The 17,755-nt window shown below is 37.8% G+C and overlaps 2 protein-coding genes across 4 annotated transcripts; one reads left to right on the top strand and one right to left on the bottom strand.

The window, feature by feature from the left end:
- Positions 1-426: 426 nt before the first annotated feature.
- Positions 427-4,080, bottom strand: LOC130717336 (serine/arginine-rich splicing factor RSZ22A-like). Its single transcript, XM_057567537.1, has 6 exons — positions 3,977-4,080; positions 3,673-3,784; positions 3,076-3,164; positions 1,684-1,918; positions 1,218-1,337; positions 427-723 (listed from the first exon to the last, which is right to left on the bottom strand). Exons 2-6 carry the CDS (start codon positions 3,759-3,761, stop codon positions 687-689), a joined length of 570 nt encoding a protein of 189 aa, XP_057423520.1. The 5' UTR covers positions 3,762-3,784; positions 3,977-4,080; the 3' UTR covers positions 427-686.
- Positions 4,081-10,310: 6,230 nt separating this feature from the next.
- LOC130716652 (trifunctional UDP-glucose 4,6-dehydratase/UDP-4-keto-6-deoxy-D-glucose 3,5-epimerase/UDP-4-keto-L-rhamnose-reductase RHM1-like) lies at positions 10,311-13,643 on the top strand. Of its 3 annotated transcripts, none has more exons than XM_057566638.1 (3): positions 10,311-10,432; positions 10,736-12,329; positions 13,020-13,643. In XM_057566638.1, exons 2-3 carry the CDS (start codon positions 10,788-10,790, stop codon positions 13,461-13,463), a joined length of 1,986 nt encoding a protein of 661 aa, XP_057422621.1. In that variant the 5' UTR covers positions 10,311-10,432; positions 10,736-10,787; the 3' UTR covers positions 13,464-13,643. The 3 variants fall into 3 exon arrangements, with proteins under 3 accessions (XP_057422621.1, XP_057422622.1, XP_057422623.1); XM_057566639.1 differs by having other exon boundaries at positions 10,334-10,432; positions 10,742-12,329; XM_057566640.1 differs by having other exon boundaries at positions 10,345-10,432; positions 10,722-12,329.
- Positions 13,644-17,755: the final 4,112 nt, after the last annotated feature.

The raw sequence follows: 17,755 nt of genomic DNA, 5'->3' as shown, positions 1-17,755 counted from the left end.
AATTTATAAGACGGATGAAGGAAACAAATCTAATAAAAGGCCCATTAAGGATAAGTAGATTTGTTTTATGGACAAAGAACATTAATGTCAAGTTCCAACATAGGAAATATGATCGAAGTCACCACTGAACTTATCACTAATCCATTAGAAATATCATACCCTAACATTCAGATTTAATATCATGTCATGGAAAAACAGACAAGCACCAATTCTGTAAAACAAGGGCCAGTCAACCTCAGTTAAAACTAAATGCCATTAAAAATTTGAGGAGCGCACATCACTAGTGTTGCGGATGAATGAGACAAGAATGTAGCCGGCCATGAAGAAAAGCATTCGAAAAAGTGAAAATCCCAGAGAACCAACTGGGACCTCATCCCAATGAATGAAGCAGCACAAAATGAAGCAGTACCAGAAGAAACCTCAACAGAGAAGCCAAGCATATGTCTTAGAAAGATCAGAATTTCTAACAAATAGTAGCAACAAGCTTAAAGGACATGCAACTAGACTACAAGCATTCTTGCATAGAAAAAAGAAACATTACCTGAGACATCATTAAAGTACCTAATCAAATACAAGAGTAGAATCTCAGGGCGTTGCCCAACAAAACAGACACATACTGCAAGTCCAAGCACCCCTAAATTAACAAAATCTCACTGTCCTCTTAATTGCAGTTACCAAATTTAAAATCAACTTCTGCTTCGGCGCCTTTCCCTAAGGCCATTTCTGCATATTATTAGAAGGATGTCAGAACAAACGCATAATGAAAATTGAATTGTAGAACTAAGAACTCCCCATGCCAAGCAAATTGAATATATGACACAGGCTCCCATTAAAAAAATCCAGTTCCTACCCACTGCAGTCATCATGTTTATTTGTCATTGTACTCTTGATAAACAAACATAAAAGTAAATATGCCAAACGAGACATACAAGGCAAATTAGAGCCTCAATCATAACAGGGAGAAAATACGTTGGATAAACACCGAAAGAAAAAGTGCAAGCATATAAGGCATAGTATCCTTGTCATTTTAAAATACAATTTTTCTTCAACACATGAGACTCAAATCTCACGAAAAAGTAAAAACATAATCATTTTAAATATCAGATTAAGTAAAACTTAACATTTAAGAGAGTGTTCATTAAAAAATTAGGCATCTACCAGTGTGATAATGAATAACCATAAGAAACATTTAAGGGTGAGCATAATTCCAGACTAACCCATTAGAATAAGGCACCTCCTCACGGGCACGGTAAGGAGGTGGTGACCTGCTGTAGCTGCCGCGACCATGAGGTGAAACACTGCGGCGTCTAGGGGAGCGCCCACGAGGACTATAACTTCTGGATCATACACAATAAAGGTGCGAAATACAATTAATATGCATTATAAGAAACAATCGTTATCACAACAAACACTTCCAACCTTTCAACTATAGATACATGGAAAAATGAGCAAAATTCGAAGGTGCAAAAGAGTAGACATTTCACAACTTCAATTGCAAAACAAGAAAAGAAAAAAAACCACAAACCATAATCATAAAATTATTACTAAAGCATGTAGATCAACAATTTTCACTGCATGATTATGAAGTAAAATATCAAAATATAAAATATCATCTTCAGCAAAATACAAGTGCCACAACATTTTCACACAGGATCCGAAGAAAATATGACAAAGCAATCTCACCTTCGCCCATAACTTGGGCTCCTACGAAATCGAGGTGGACTTCGGCTACGGCGTCTTCCTGAACCACCACGCATGCGGCATTCACGAGCAAAATGACCAGGTTCACCACACTCATAACATTTCATATCAGAACCACCGCCACCACCACCAGAGCGTCCACCACCACGACCACCACCTCCACCGCCACCTCCACCTCTAGAATTGTGAGAAAGCTCAACCCTCCAACCATTCTTGCCTGCTCCATGGAACAGAAAAGAAAAGTCACGGTAAATAGAGAGCAATTTAAAAGACAAGAATAATAGTAATCCAATTGACTAGATTTATTAGACAATTGAAACAGATCACATATTTGATACGTCAAACTTTAAAAAAAACAAATTATAACAAAAATATCACATCGATGTTAGCTCTCAGGGACAGATATTATAAGTATATAATTTGTGGAATTGAACCATAACCCTGCAAACACATTCATCTTTAAAAATAATTTAAACAAGAGAGAGCAGTAGCATTAAATGATTAAAAATAACAGAATAGCCTAGATTAAATTTACAATGGGAGATGTACAAAACTTGTTTACAAAAACTACAGATGAGAAGTACCTGAAATAAAATAAGTGCCAAAAAATAGGCTAAGTTTTGCTACACGGAACAAATGACATTAATAGGGCTATAATCAAGGATCAATGACTTACTAGGCTGCATCAAGGGTCAAAATTTTCAATAGATCCCTATGAAATAAGATTTTTCATGGGCTTCAATTTCAAGTGCAAAGAAAAAATCAACAAAAGAAAATTTAAATGTGGCATAATCGATGAGACAGAGTAAGCATCATATACGCACAACTAAGAACAAGTTCTTCATTCAGTAAAGACAATAATTGTGTTACCATAATATTTTCACAACTAGGAGCACAAATTGCTCATAGGGACATACAGAACACAGGCAGCACTCACATGACTCACAGGTTAATCGTAGCAGCACACATCTCATAAAACAAACCCATTATGCAACAGATGTGTAGCTTGCGATAACAGTCCAAAGCAGTGCAAATCCTCTGTTCACATTCTTAATTCTCTTTACATGCAGACAAACTGTAGAAATCAGCAGATTTTGCCGAAGACTAACGAAAAAACCATTACTGCAGAGGCCTGCTTGCATAAGAGATTTGCAAGGCAGAAGTAGAAGAAAGAAGCATCTGCTTGCCCATGGGCCTATGACTTCCTCAAATGAAAAAGAAGACTTAAATACGTAGGTGAGGAAAACCCTTCAACATATCAACCGGAAAAGGGGGGAAACAATAATACAGCATTAGCAGATAGAAGAATGTGGTAAATAAACATATGTGGCACTTCAATACATTTTCAATACTCAATAGTCCTTCTACACTTACCATCTAATTCACGAATGGCATCCTGTGCATCTCGGCGATCATCAAAGTCAATAAAAGCATAACCTGGTGGTCTCCGTGCAACCCAAACACTGCATAAACATCCATGAAACATACAATTGTGTTCAAAATAAGAACAAACAGCAAAAGAATACACTGTAAAAACTGAGAAAGAAGACTAATCATAGCTATTGTAATCACATATACGCTCAATTCAATTCAGGAAACCAAAAAAATCTCCCTCTTACACTAACAACCCCCACATAAGTTCAGTTAAGAAAAACCCAAAGTTAACACAAAACAACTAGCCATCCACAAAACTCATCGCCATCCAATTCGACCGAATTGCTACAATAGAGGATTCTAAAAAGTGAGCATCTTTCCATTCCAAAAAAAAACTCCCATGTTTTAAATTCCTGATTTAAACTAATGATTACAAAAAAAACAATATATCCAATCTCATATTCACATCACTACAATGAGAATTCTGGGAAAAAAAGGCTTTTTTTTATTATTAGCATAAGCTGAAAACAAACAAGACTTATAGAACCATGAAAACAAATTGCAGCATCATAAAAAAAATCAGGGTTTTTGAGCTACCTCCGAATAACTCCGAAAACACGAAATTCATCTTCAAGGTCCCTCTCTGACACTCTGGAATCCAGGTTACCAACATACACACGAGACATCGTTTCAGCCTTTCAAAAGAAACCTGCCGATCACAAGCAAACACGCAAATCAAATTAAACAACAAAAAGTGAATTTTGAAAAATTTCAACGAAACCGAACATGAAAATCGAAGAAAGATAGGGGAAACCGTGCAGCATGAAGAAAATTGAAGAATTTTGTGATGGAAAAAGGTGATGGAGGTTGGAATTTGAGAAAAGAGAAGAGAGATCTGAACCTGAAGCGATGTGAGATAAAAACCCTAGCAGCCTCCTTCGCAAACTGGTTTTGACCCTTTTTAGTCGAGTGTGGTCTTTATAAAGCCCATTATTCTTTTTTCATTTTATAAGGGCTCGTTTGGCACGCCGTATTAGGCATGATAGTATAAGCTTATACAATACATTATGAGTTTATCCATTGTTTGATGATGACATTGTATTGTATAAGCTTATCCATCAAAGTCCCCTTATACGTTAAAATGACGTATTATTTAATCCATCATGTGAGTGATGGATAAGGCATGATAAGGTTGTGATGTATAAGTCACCATCACCACCACCCTCTATTGCTGCCAACTTACACCATCATTGGCACCACCACCGCCACCACCCGATCACCGTCGCCGCCACCACCACCACCACCGCCGCCACCCGATCACCGTCACCGCCACCACCACCACCACCATTGCCTCCACCCTCCACCGTCGCCGCCACCACCACCACCACCATTGCCTCCACCCTCCACCGTCGCCGTCACCCGATCACCGTCGCCGCCACCACCACCACCACCATTGCCTCCACCCGATCACCGTCGTCGCCACCACCACCACCACCGCCACCACCCGATCACCGTCGCCGCCACCACCACCACCACCATTGCCTCCACCCTCCACCATCGCCGCCACCTTACTAAGCCGCCACCGCCTTACCACCACCACCACACTCTATCGTCGCCAACACCACAACCACCATCGCTGCCACCACCGCCACCACCCGATCACCACCACCGCCACCACCGGTGTTGCCGCCATCGCCACCACCACCGCCGCCGCCCTACCGCCGCCACCGACACCACAACCACCACCCTATCGCCACCACCACCATAATCGTCGTCACCACTCTATTGCTACCACCGACACCACAACCACCACCCTATCGCCACCACCACCACCATTGCCTCCACCACCGCCTTACCACCACCACCACCACCCTATCATCGCCACCACCATCACTGCCACCACCACCTCCAACCTATCTCCACTGTCACCACCACCGCCACCAACACCAACCTACCACCATTGCCACCACCACCACCAACCTACCACTACTTCCATCACCACCGCCACCACCGTTATAATCATCTCCATATTTGATTTTTATTATATACCATTATTCAATACTTCATTAAACATAAAATTGCATCAATTTAAACGATATGGTAAATTATACAGAGTATGTCCAAACGCTGGATAGTATAAAAAAGTTATCAGGGCTTATACTATCAGGCCTAATACTATCAGGTCTTATACTATCAGGCCTTATACTATACGTCGCACCAAACAGTAAATTTTTATCACAATAAATTTTTATGATAAGTTGATCACCATAGTTTTTTCAAATAATTTGATTTTAACTCTTTAAAATAATGGTGCCCACCGTACCCGTAGGATAGCTCATGTGGTAGGAGCTGGGGGGACATGTGGGTTGGGTATGGGAGTTCAGGGATCGATTCCTGACGGGTGCAATTTATATTTCTGATGTATCAAAAAAAAAATGGTGCACACTAAGGTGCACAATTATAAAAATGGTCCATGGTGGACCAAGGGCCCTCTTTAGTAATTTCCCTTCCCTATCCCAACCCCATAACTCTCTCCCTCCCCCGTCGCACCCCATCTCCCTCCCTCTCCTCCTTCCCCCACGCCACCCTCAACCCACCCTTTCTCCCTCCTCCATGCACCCCATGGCAGCCCTAGTGAGAACACATAAAAGATGAACTCAACACCAAGTTTCTTTCTTCTCTTCCCTGTTGTGTGCAAGAATGCATTTCTGATTTTTGTTGATGTTTTTGAAACAAATTAATGGATGGGTCTTGACCCTTGACCCATCTAGTGGTCGACGACAAATTGTACTAACCCATCAAAATACATACCCAAACAATTGTTGTTGAATCTAAAATGAAGCTCCTGCCGTTTCTTTGCCGAACCCATGATACGCGGCTTCGCTGCCGCCGTCGGGAACTTAGAATCAAAATTGAAGTTGTGGTGGCACAACAATAGATGCAACTGAGATCATAGTGCGTTGATTATTTCCCCCAATTTTGTTTTCACAGTTCTTCTCTAATTCTCTGTATCTGCAAAGATTCCGACTTTACTACTGTATTTTACCTCATATTCTTTCTCCGTAAACAAATTTGCTTTAATTTCTATTCAAATTTACATCTTTCTTAGCTAGAATTTCAGCCCTTTATAGCTTGGAACCATTTTGTGGGATGATGAAATTCTGGGGTTTACTGTATAGGGTAAGAACAAATAGCGATGGATTCATCTTCGTCAGACCGTTTTCCATCGCCAGCGGCCTCACCACCGTCAACACGGACTCTTTGCTCCCCTGCGCGCCGTCGCCGCTACTGCCGACGTCCGCTTGCTGGTTGTTACCATCGCTGCTCGCATAGCTAGACATTAGAGTGTATATATATATATATTTTTTGTTACAGAGCAACATCATCTCCGCAAGCTTCTTGTTCAGTTGAATGTTCTCTTTCCTCAGCCTCTCGTTCTCATCGAGAAGCTCTGTCGGACCTCGCGACGCCGACGAACTCGACGATATCAATTGGTCCTCAACGAGTTGGTACGTTTTGGTAAGAAACGGTGTTGGAATAGATCTCTAAGACTCGAGAGAGGAGGCGACGACAACGGGGGAGGAGGAGTCGACGTTGTGTTCCACCAATGGTGGTGGTGGCGGAACCATGAAGAAAGAAAGATAGAAAGAGGTGCAGATTGGCCAGCTACGATGAGTTTTTTATAGAGGAAAGTTTGAGAAGAATTGAGATAGGGAAAGAGGATATGATGCTTTTACCCTTTTAACATTAACTCAATCCTAACCATTTATTTAAGAATATTCCTATATTCCTATATCCAACGGCTCTTAGGCATTGGTACACCATGGACCATTTTTATAAGTGTCTACACTAGTGGGCACCTAAAATAATAACAAGTCTTTAAAAAGGTGAAAACAAACGTCAAGTTTTTTCCTCCAAATAATAGTTCAAGTGGTAAGAGCTAATTGACATATTAGTTGGGGAGGGAGAGATTCATGATCAACCCAGAAGAGTTGTACTTTATCTTTACGATGTAACAACATTTTTATTCTATTTTTATTAATTAAAAATATAATTTTATATAAACAGTAATTTATTTTTTAACATATTTAACTACCCATTCACAGTTATTTCGTTACCCATATAATTATAAATATTTTAAAAATATTTATTTGTAAAATGTTAAAAAAAAATATTATTCTAAGAAATTTATCAATTATTAAATATGTATTAATTTATAAAAACTTGATTAAAAACAATAGGTAATTTTGTTTTTATAAGAAATTTCATCATTTTTTAGGCTAATTTTTACATGATGGTTCCAAAAGGGGTAACAATGTTGTTTGTGTATTACCCAGTTAGAATTGACATGGGTAAGTGGGTGTAATGTCATTTTAACGTTTGAAATTAAAATTCTAGTCCCTCAACTATTTGTATTAACAAGTGTATCATGTTCTTTTTTTTTTTTTTTTTTGCTTCATCGGAAAATTACACAAACGAACTAAGGCACAACTAATGGAATCACCAAGGATTCCCTAAGCAGAATAGTCTCCAGGTCATGGGAAGGAGTATCCAAGATATTCATTCCCTGCACCCGGTCCTCGAAACAAACTTAGCCATGTAGTCTGCTGCTTCGTTGCTTTCACGGGGGATTTGACCTGTGGCTACTTCCCAACCTCGAGCTAGCCAAGACGCCACCTCACCAACTAAAGGCAGCACCAGGAAGGTATCATGTTCTACTGAATCAATTAAATCATAGTAAAATCTTTTATGATTTTTATTTTGAGGTAAAATCTAATTTGGGGAAAACACATGACCTAGTTTCAATTTCACAATCTCCTACAACTACGTTCATCATCTTCTTTGTGTCGCCTCCACCTTCCAGTTCTTCATCTTTTTCGCCGTCGAGATCTCTGACGACGTATTCATCTTCTTCATGTCGTCGTCGTCGCGTTCTTCATCTTCGTCCCTGCCTTGTTCTTCATCTTCTCGAGCTGGTTTTAGATCCCTAATTTGTTGGAATTGTGTTCTTCGTCTTGATAGTTAAGTAGTGTATCCCCACCGTCATCGTGTCATTAATCTTCGTCGATGCATCGTTGTTCACCTTCACGAGCTGGCTAATTCATCTTATTCTTGCGTCACTGCCTTGGTCGTATTCTGGTGAGTTGTAATCATGTCGTCGTTGCTTGATCCTCGTCGTGGCACTTCATCAGGTCATCGTGGATCCTCCTCATCAGGTAGCACCACTATGACTTCTCCAAAAGCATGGTACTTGATCACATCGTCGTTCATCACCTGGCAGTCACCGACTGCCCAAACACAAACATACAAACAATGGCGTGCGCGATCACCAAAATGTAAGTATAAATAAGTCCGACAATATTCACATAACATCATACTTATTTGTACTCATACAATATAGTATATTCAAGAGTCATTTCTATTTACGCTTACTCACATCGATCTACCCATCACGTGACTTGCGTCACAATACGAGAGTTGTCCGTGAAAAATCTCTCAAACATTCATAACAATCAAACTAATTCACATAAGAAAATATCGGAAAACACATGACATCATAGTTCATGTTATAATCAAGAAGCAGCATGCATCGTAACATACATCAATATGTTCTCACAAACATCAGTCAGGTGAAGTTAAGTTAGACCTTAAGTCAGTCTATATACTCGTGCGCATGCAATGTTCATCAAATCCAGATATAACGCCAGCTCCACACATTGTAGACGGGACAACACTCACTCGATCCAATATCCACTCCAATATCGACCTCTGACTAGTAAATGCCACCTAGTTGATAATCGCTCCATTACTAACATCTGAAGGCACGACGAAGTATTGTTCCCACGTCATCATCCACCCCAATATTTTATCTTTTTTTTTAATATTTTAACTTTTTTTTCTTTTAAGTAAGAAAATAATAATAATAATAATGACACAGTCAATTTTTACCAAATCAAACATATGTCGTCATTGTAAAAGTTAAGATGTCGCTCTAACCCTAGTTAGAGTTTGGTGATGTTCCCACGACGAGGTGTCGTTACAAACATTTTCATAAAATTGAACGAATCTAATGACGTCGTTCCAAAACACACCATGGTAAAGGTAACATCATCTAACATGATTAAGAAACATATATTCTTATATGAAAGCACACAATGCACGATAATCACATCAACTTATGCTTAATATCGTTTATCAAGCTTAAACAAATAACATAACTAGTTAATTAATCACATAAACTATCTCGGTCTTACAACTACCTAGTCCCCAATACTATTTGTAATCCAACAACATCATATCACTCATTTCTACCATTTCTCTTCCTATTTATTGAGGTGAAGGTGAAAAAGCAGTGTCAACAACTCATTATTCTTTTCTTAATATACCCAAGTCGGGCTACCCCTTTATGGTTAGTTAGTAAATTGCTATTATTTTTAGTAGAAATCAACTATGTTGGACTTCTCTATTTCTTAAATTTTAACTTATTTATAGATTTTTTCTTATTTTAATGTATTTAATTTTTTCTTTGTAATAAAAGAGTTTAATTCATGTATGGTTGCGTGTCAAAATCATGGATTTCTTTGAAATGATTTATTTTTGCTACAAGTGCATTTATAAGTTTTAGTAGGTGGTATATTTTATTCTATATTTCTAGGGAATATATGGTATACTGCGATCATAAAATTAATGGATTTAATATGTGTACACTGTAAAATTTATTTATACAAACATCTAACGATTAGTCGTCACATGAGAAAATAAAGTTTTAATTTAATTAAAATAAATAAGAAAGTAACGACTAACGTTGAATTATTGGAGGTCATTGTAAGGAAATTTTAGATTGACAATATATCAAAATTAACTATTGTTATGTTAATTTTTACTCGGGCAATGAAAAATATCAAATATGCATGGCTTCTCTTCACAATTTTCTTATCAAACATCTCTTTCATGAGTGTTCGTGGTGCTATCCTTCACCTCCATTTCCTTATCTTTGTAGAGCTAAAAGTTACATATTTCATTTTATAACACAATCATTTACAAGGTACTTCTGCTCACAAAAGTAAATGTTAAGTACATTATAAAATCCTAAGATTAAGGGTTATGGTCATGGAGACATCAACAATTGAAGACCAAATTTAGCTTCTAAAATAATTATCGGATCATAGTCCACGTTTGAAACTTATAGCCTCTAGTACAAGATCAATTTCCAACATACATTAGAAATTTCTCTCTCTTCTTTTTTTGATCATGGCACAATGCACACTAGTTGGTGTCATTTCTTTCAATCATCCTATGACCACACCACAAAATTTCTTGTAAGTCAAATGTCTCCCAGCTCGTGCTCCTCCTCAAGGTATTACAATCATGAATAACAAAGTTTTTCTTCATCATTCTTTATGTGCTTGAATTGTGTCATGACATTGTCCACAAAGTAAGATATGCATGTTCTAAATAAGTGTATCAATAGATGATGTTGTACATCATCCATTTGGATTACCTATACCATTCGTTGTACTTTTTATCCCTTATTGTTCAACATTTCTATGCTACAAATGTCAAAAATAAATATGTTTAGTTTCACATTCCTTTCTTGTACAAGAAGCTATTAATTTTCCCTTATCTAGTGATTAACCCCTGATTAGATTCTTTTGTTCAGCAACAGAATATTGCAGATATTAAAAAAAAAATCATTGACATAAAAAAGAAGCATGTCATCAAAACCAGACATGTATGAACCAAGAAATATCCTTATTACTGGAGCAGCTGGTTTCATAGCCTCCCATGTCACTACAAGGCTAATAAACAACTACCCTACCTACAAGATTGTAGCTCTTGATAAGCTAGACTATTGCTCCACTTTCAAGAATCTTCAATCATGCAATTCATCACCAAAGTTCAAATTCATCAAGGGTGACATAGCAAGCGTTGACATTGTGAATCATATCTTGATAGAAGAGGAAATAGACACCATTATGCATTTCGCTGCTCAAACCCATGTGGACAATTCCTTTGGGAACTCTATGGAATTCACATATAATAACATATATGGAACACATGTGCTTCTTGAGGCCTGCAGGGTCACGAATTGCGTTAAAAGGTTTATTCATGTTAGCACTGATGAAGTTTATGGTGAAACTAACTTGGAGACTGATATTGGAAATCATGAGGCATCTCAGCTTTTACCAACCAATCCTTACTCTGCAACAAAAGCTGGTGCAGAAATGTTGGTGATGGCTTATCACAGGTCTTATGGCCTTCCAATTATAACTTCTCGCGGCAACAATGTGTACGGTCCGAACCAGTACCCAGAAAAGCTTGTTCCTAAATTCATTCTTCTCGCCATGAAAGGCCAGAAATTGCCGATCCACGGGAACGGATCCAATGTGAGGAGTTATCTTTATAGTGGAGATGTGGCGGAAGCATTTGATGTGATACTTCACAAAGGAGTGATTGGCCAAATATACAACATTGGCACTAAGAAAGAAAGGAGCGTCTTAGATGTAGCAGAGGACATTTGCAAGCTCTTCGGATCGAACTCGAAAGAAGTTATTGAGTTTGTTCAAGACAGGCCTTTCAATGACAAGAGATATTTTCTGGATGATCAAAAACTGAAGAAGCTTGGTTGGGAGGAGAGAACTCCTTGGGAGGAAGGACTTAAGATGACAATTGATTGGTACAAAAAGAACCCTGATTGGTGGGGCGATGTATCCACTGCTTTAAACCCTCATCCGCGTTTTTCAGCAATCAATCTCTCCGATGATGCTCAATGGACCTTTCAATATGGATACTCAAGATTATTGAGATCATTCACCGAAGTTGGACGCGCTAATTCTGGGTTAAAATTCCTCATATATGGAAGGACTGGTTGGATAGGAGGGTTGCTGGGAAAGCTTTGTGATGAAGAGAGAATTTCTTGGGAGTATGGGAGAGGAAGGTTGGAAGATAGGAAATCACTTATGGAGGACATAAAGAGAGTGATGCCAACCCATGTGTTAAGTGCAGCTGGTGTTACTGGAAGGCCAAATGTTGATTGGTGTGAATCACATAAAGTTGAAACAATAAGGACTAATGTGGTGGGAACTCTAACACTTGCTGATGTATGCAAGGAACATGGCTTATATATGATGAATTTTGCAACTGGTTGCATATTTGAGTATGATAAAGAACATCCTCTTGGGTCAGGCATTGGGTTTAAGGAGGAGGACAAGCCAAATTTCTCCGGTTCATTTTATTCAAAGACCAAGGCCATGGTATTATCTCTACATTTCCATTTCATCTTATTTATCGCAGTATCATTGATCCAAATTTCTAAGATTTTTTTTACTATTTCCTATTTGACATTATGATTTTACTTCTCCCACGAACACCTTAGCCACATTTGATATCATCTTTTGCTACTGAAGTTTCACTCAGTTGGAAGTTACTTATTAAAAAATGAGGAAAATTTCAACTCTGAAATCTATGTTATAGTGTGAGGGTATCACAGTTATAGAATAAGAGATAGAATAAGAGGGTACGATCATGAATATATATTTATAACCATGTTGGACTAATGGACCACATTAGTGAAAGATACACATCTTCGACCCAGAACCTTTAAGGCATTGGATGTGATACCACTTACTATAATGTGACGGATAGTCGGGTACCTCTCACAGTTATAACATCAGAAGGAGCATGAGCTGCATTAGTGAATGACAACCCATTTTTCACCCAAAACTTAAAGTATTAGGTTTATCAGTCCATGTGAGGCTTATTTATTCATCTTTTTAATTCAATGCGGGACTTATATACAATTTAACAATTAATTTTTAATTAAATGCGGGACTTATTTATTCATCTTTTTATTTTTTACTCACACATAAGCCTTAACAATCCATCATGCATATTTTCTAGCAATGTGAATTAATTACATTTAATAACATAGAAAAAAAATGCAGGTGGAAGACCTTCTCAAAGATTATGATAATGTCTGCACATTGAGAGTTAGAATGCCAATATCATCAGATCTTAGCAATCCAAGAAACTTCATAACAAAGATTTCTCGTTATAGCAAGGTGGTAAACATACCTAACAGCATGACCGTGTTAGATGAGCTCTTACCCATATCCATTGAGATGGCTAAGAGGAATTTAAAAGGGATATGGAACTTTACCAATCCAGGAGTTATAAGCCATAATGAGATACTGGAATTGTATAGGGATTACATGGACCCAAAATTTAAATGGGAGAATTTTACTTTGGAAGAGCAGGCAAAGGTAATAGTTGCTTCTAGGAGTAACAATGAAATGGATGCTTCCAAGCTCAAAAAGGAGTTCCCAAATTTGTTGTCCATCAAAGATTCCATTATCAAATTTGTCTTTGAGCCTAACAAGAAAATATGACAATCATACAACTTTTTCACTTTCCAGTGACCTTTGTATCTTTTTTTTTTCAATTTGAAAGTTTGATTATACAAATTCAAATGTATAGGCTTATATATTCGTTGTTCTTTCTGTAATTAATATAGGAACTATGTTATTTCATAGTATCATGGATTTATAAATATTTTATATGCGATAGCCTTTATGTTGTTGTTCTGAGGGGAATATCTTCCGTCCATCAATCTGGAGCGGGTGGCAAAATGCTATTAACAGTTATAGAAATGCCTATCTTAAATATTAGTTATAGAAGTTATCTCTATATCTGTTACACAATACTACTTTTATCTTTACATCTTTGTAAGTATTGTTATGGACTTATCCATAAGACTAGTTATTTTACTAATGTATGTACTCTATTTATAAAATATTTAAATTTGTAACCATTCAGTTCGAATAAAGTCATAGGAAAATCCTCCTTTACATAGTTTAGCTTCACAGAAGCTTGACCCACTCAATGGCTTCCTGTAACACCCCAATTTCTCAACTGAGGAGTCACATTAGTAACCTAACAAAGTCTAAGGACCAATTTGCAATCCCTAAAAACCAAGGGAATTTTTTTTCTGTAAAACAACTAAACACTTCGGCTAAAAGGTTGGAAACATACCATAACTTTATTTAGATAACTTGTTTCCCGATATACAGTAATAATAGTTTACAATACCATAAGTAAGGTTCAGAATAAACATGCGCACTTTAACAGTGGCGGAAGCAAGACTTTAATAACAGAGTTCTCATAAAGTAAAAGAGACTCCAACATAATCCACAAGAAGAGAAGCAAAGCTGCTTCTCATACCTCTACTCCACCGCTTACAACTCGATCTCCAACTCGAGTAGCTATGCCTCGACGGAAGGATCTCCATCGCCTAATAGCGTTAAGCGCCCAAACAACATGTAGCAAATAGAAAGGGTTAACTCCATGCAATTACCATGTATAAAAGAGAAAAATCATGCTGTTCGAATTTAATTACCTGGCATGGTAAATAACTAGCAACATAACTCAACTCATATATCAACAACTTAAACATAAATCGGACTCAGATAATAATAACCTCAACAATGTAACATCAAATCAGATATCAATAAACCAATACGAAAATCCAACAACATAGGGTCAGGTGTTAGTTCCCTATAATGCAACTATATGCTGCTAACAAAATGGATCGATCAATATCGTCTCTCAAGACGGGACAATGATAGGACACACCTCCTCATCGCCACTTATAACGTCATACATGACGGGACAATCATAGGACACACCTCCTAATCGCCACTTAACGTCACACAAGACGGGACAATCATAGGACACACCTCCTGATCGCCACTTAGCACCTCGCAAGATGGGACAATGATAGGACACACCTCCTCATCGCCACTTGACTCAAGCCCTATATGCCAAGTCAGACAATAACAGAGCCCACCCAAGGACCAATCCAAAGTAACCACATGTTCCATCCACTAGGAAGCAGTAACGACAGAAACCAGTAAACGGCCGAAGCCTCTCAGAAAACGGAGACACACGTCTCAATAAGTTCACTCGGCCGAAGCCTTCAGAAAACATTTTCCAAATTCAGCATAATAATCATAATCATCTGCCAATCAATATAAACATCTTCATCTCAAACGCAGGCAGTGCGATAAAAGCATGCAAGACTCAAAGACGCTCTAAAACCGAGTTACCCTTACCTTCGTGAGTAGAAGTTGGGCATGGAAATTGCGAACCTAGAACAAAGAAAACACAATCATCAACACAAGCTTCACTAGGAGCAACACGATCTACTAATACTAATCGAAATCGTAAAGAAAGCCTCTAAAGCTTCAGAGTTCCTATTTAGGCACAAATTGACAACGGAGACTTCGTTCGCTAAAACGAGCATAACTCGAGCTACAGAACTCAGAATGACACGAAACCGGCGCCAAAATCTCGACAATTGAAAGAGCTACGCAATGGCTCAGGTCATAGAGACCCAAAAATTATTTTTGGACACGGTACCCAAGCAATTAGGTTTCGGCCACTATGGAAAATAGGGTTTTCGAACTTTTTCTTCGATCTAAATCAATTCACAAGGTAGTTTTAGGGTAAAACTAAGGCAAAGAAATTGTCGGAACAATTTTCGGACAATCGGGTCGAAATACGACTATCCAGGGGCATTTTGGTCCAAAATAAAGGCTCAAAACTTCAAAGTTATCAGTTCGGAAAACAAATTTGACAGCATTGATCCTCATGACATCCGTGACAACAAATCCTAAAGGCACGAAGTCAGATTACAGCTTTTCGACAATAAAGTTTCGAAATGTGCGACTAATGGGGTTTTGAATCAATTTTTCAGATCTTGGACAACTGAATCGCAATCGGCGATTACTAACAGAGGTTTTAGACTCATGGGAACATAAGGAACATAACCCAACCAAGAAATCAAGGAAATCGGACAATTTTAGAAAAAGCTCAAAACTGTGAGCACAGAAACGACTTCAGAAACGCAACAGAAACAGTAAACAGAGGTAGGATTCATGCTAGTTACCTCAATACCTAGAAGTAGGGACGAACTGCACGAAGATTGGTCAAGTTTTCGCGAAAATTTCTCCTCTCCTCCTCTCTCCTTGCTCGCGGCCTTGAATGGGTGAGAATGAAGAGATTTTGCTTTTTCGAGCTATTTATAGGCAGGTGAAATCGCGGGAAAATGAAAATTTCGCGATTCCGATTTTTGCAGCACGTCCACCGAGGAATTCTAAGAGAGATTCTGGCGTCAGAATTCCAGAACTCAAAACAATTATCTATGATTTGGGAAAAACGATATCTAAAATCCCAAAGGCGGTGTAAGTTAATCTGTCCCGTTAAACTACTTTTTGCTGTGATGCTCAGACGACAAAACTTCCTTCTGAAGAAAGATTGGAAATGTCGAAACAAATCTGGCAACGCGGACAGAAACTTCGTTAGAAGTCCCGAATAGAAAAAGTCTTCATCCATCGCTCGAATCTAGGGTTTCGAAGCAAGGAAATTAGCGTCGTCGGACTTCCGAAAAGTGAATACTATCGTGCGTACAGTCTAGAGTTCCGAAATGAAACGCTGGTCGAAGGAAAAATAAAGAAAATCTTTAAATTTTCCAAGGATTCGAAATCTCACTTAAAACGTTGCTCTAAAGCGAAATTAGCCTATTCTGGACACGCTTGCCATAAGGCGGGTGTGCAGACGACTCGCTCTAATTCCTAAAATGACTACGCAACATTCCTCAAGCAATTCCTGAACTTTCTTCTTCATTAATCTTTCTCAAATATCAAACTCCTGTCACGCTTACACTGATTCTACGCGTGAGTCGGAAATTAGCTTGTTCTGAAAATCCAGGTCTTACACTTCCTATACCAGCAATTCCACAAACTCATTCAATCTCATTGAATTCAACTTTGCCTCCAATATTCCCATATTTGAGTGCTATCGGGTACAAATAAATTATGCACCTTCTCAAAGTCAACAACTTAGAAGAATATCTAATTTTGGTAAACACCGGTGACTCATCAATCACAGTTGTCTCGAGTGACAATATTTAATTTCTTCCAAACCACTGTATCTTCACTGGTTCCAAAAAAAAACTTAGACAAATAAAAATGAAGACTATATAGAAAGAGGAGAAATTTCTATTATTTTTCCACATATATATGGTAGTCCTCTATTTATATTAGAGAAACTCATAACCATTATATAAATTACTAAATTGAAACAACTAAATATAAATAATGCTAAGAGTTAATGCTTAGATCATCAAAATGAAGACCCTGAAAATATGTATTTAGAAATTATCATCTAAAATGCTCATATACATGTAAAGTTCAAATGTTAGATACTTAATTTTTTAATATTATGTTTTGAGTAATAACAACGTTCTTAATTGCATTCTTATAAGATACAAAAATTTCTCTAAAGATCTTATGTCCCATTATTTCAGGATAATCTATGTCTATCTTCACTAACGTCTTTAGACCATAAGTCTCGTTTGAAGAAAGTATCGTCTACTGCTTTTAACCAGTCAACGAAAGGGACAACGTCTATACCTTTGAAGAAATAAGTATGGTTAAATATAGAAATCACATATTTCTTTACCTCAAGGAACATCTTTAAGATTAAATATCTGTTATTCAAACTGAAGTTTTGAAGTACCTAATTGAATGTGTTTATGATCCTTATATTTTTTTATTAGCTACTTGAATTTATTATTAAGGGAATCATTGAATCTTTACCTTTTTTTTTTGATAAGCATTGA

This window comes from Lotus japonicus, chromosome 5 (genome assembly GCF_012489685.1).
Source record: "Lotus japonicus ecotype B-129 chromosome 5, LjGifu_v1.2".
NCBI lineage: Eukaryota > Viridiplantae > Streptophyta > Magnoliopsida > Fabales > Fabaceae > Lotus > Lotus japonicus.
The sequence above is the reverse complement of the archived record's forward strand: the minus strand, read 5'-3'. Positions and strand labels throughout refer to the sequence as shown.

Coding starts and splice junctions, on each gene's coding strand:
- LOC130717336 (XM_057567537.1), bottom strand. CDS start 3,761: ATGTCTCGTGTGTATGTTGGTAACCTGGATTCCAGAGTGTCAGAGAGG. Junction 1,919..3,075: donor TGCCATTCGTGAATTAGATG/GTAAGTGTAGAA, acceptor TCCATGGAGCAG/GCAAGAATGGTTGGAGGGTT. Junction 1,338..1,683: donor AGCCCAAGTTATGGGCGAAG/GTGAGATTGCTT, acceptor TGTATGATCCAG/AAGTTATAGTCCTCGTGGGC.
- LOC130716652 (XM_057566638.1), top strand. CDS start 10,788: ATGTCATCAAAACCAGACATGTATGAACCAAGAAATATCCTTATTACT. Junction 12,330..13,019: donor ATTCAAAGACCAAGGCCATG/GTATTATCTCTA, acceptor AAAAAAATGCAG/GTGGAAGACCTTCTCAAAGA.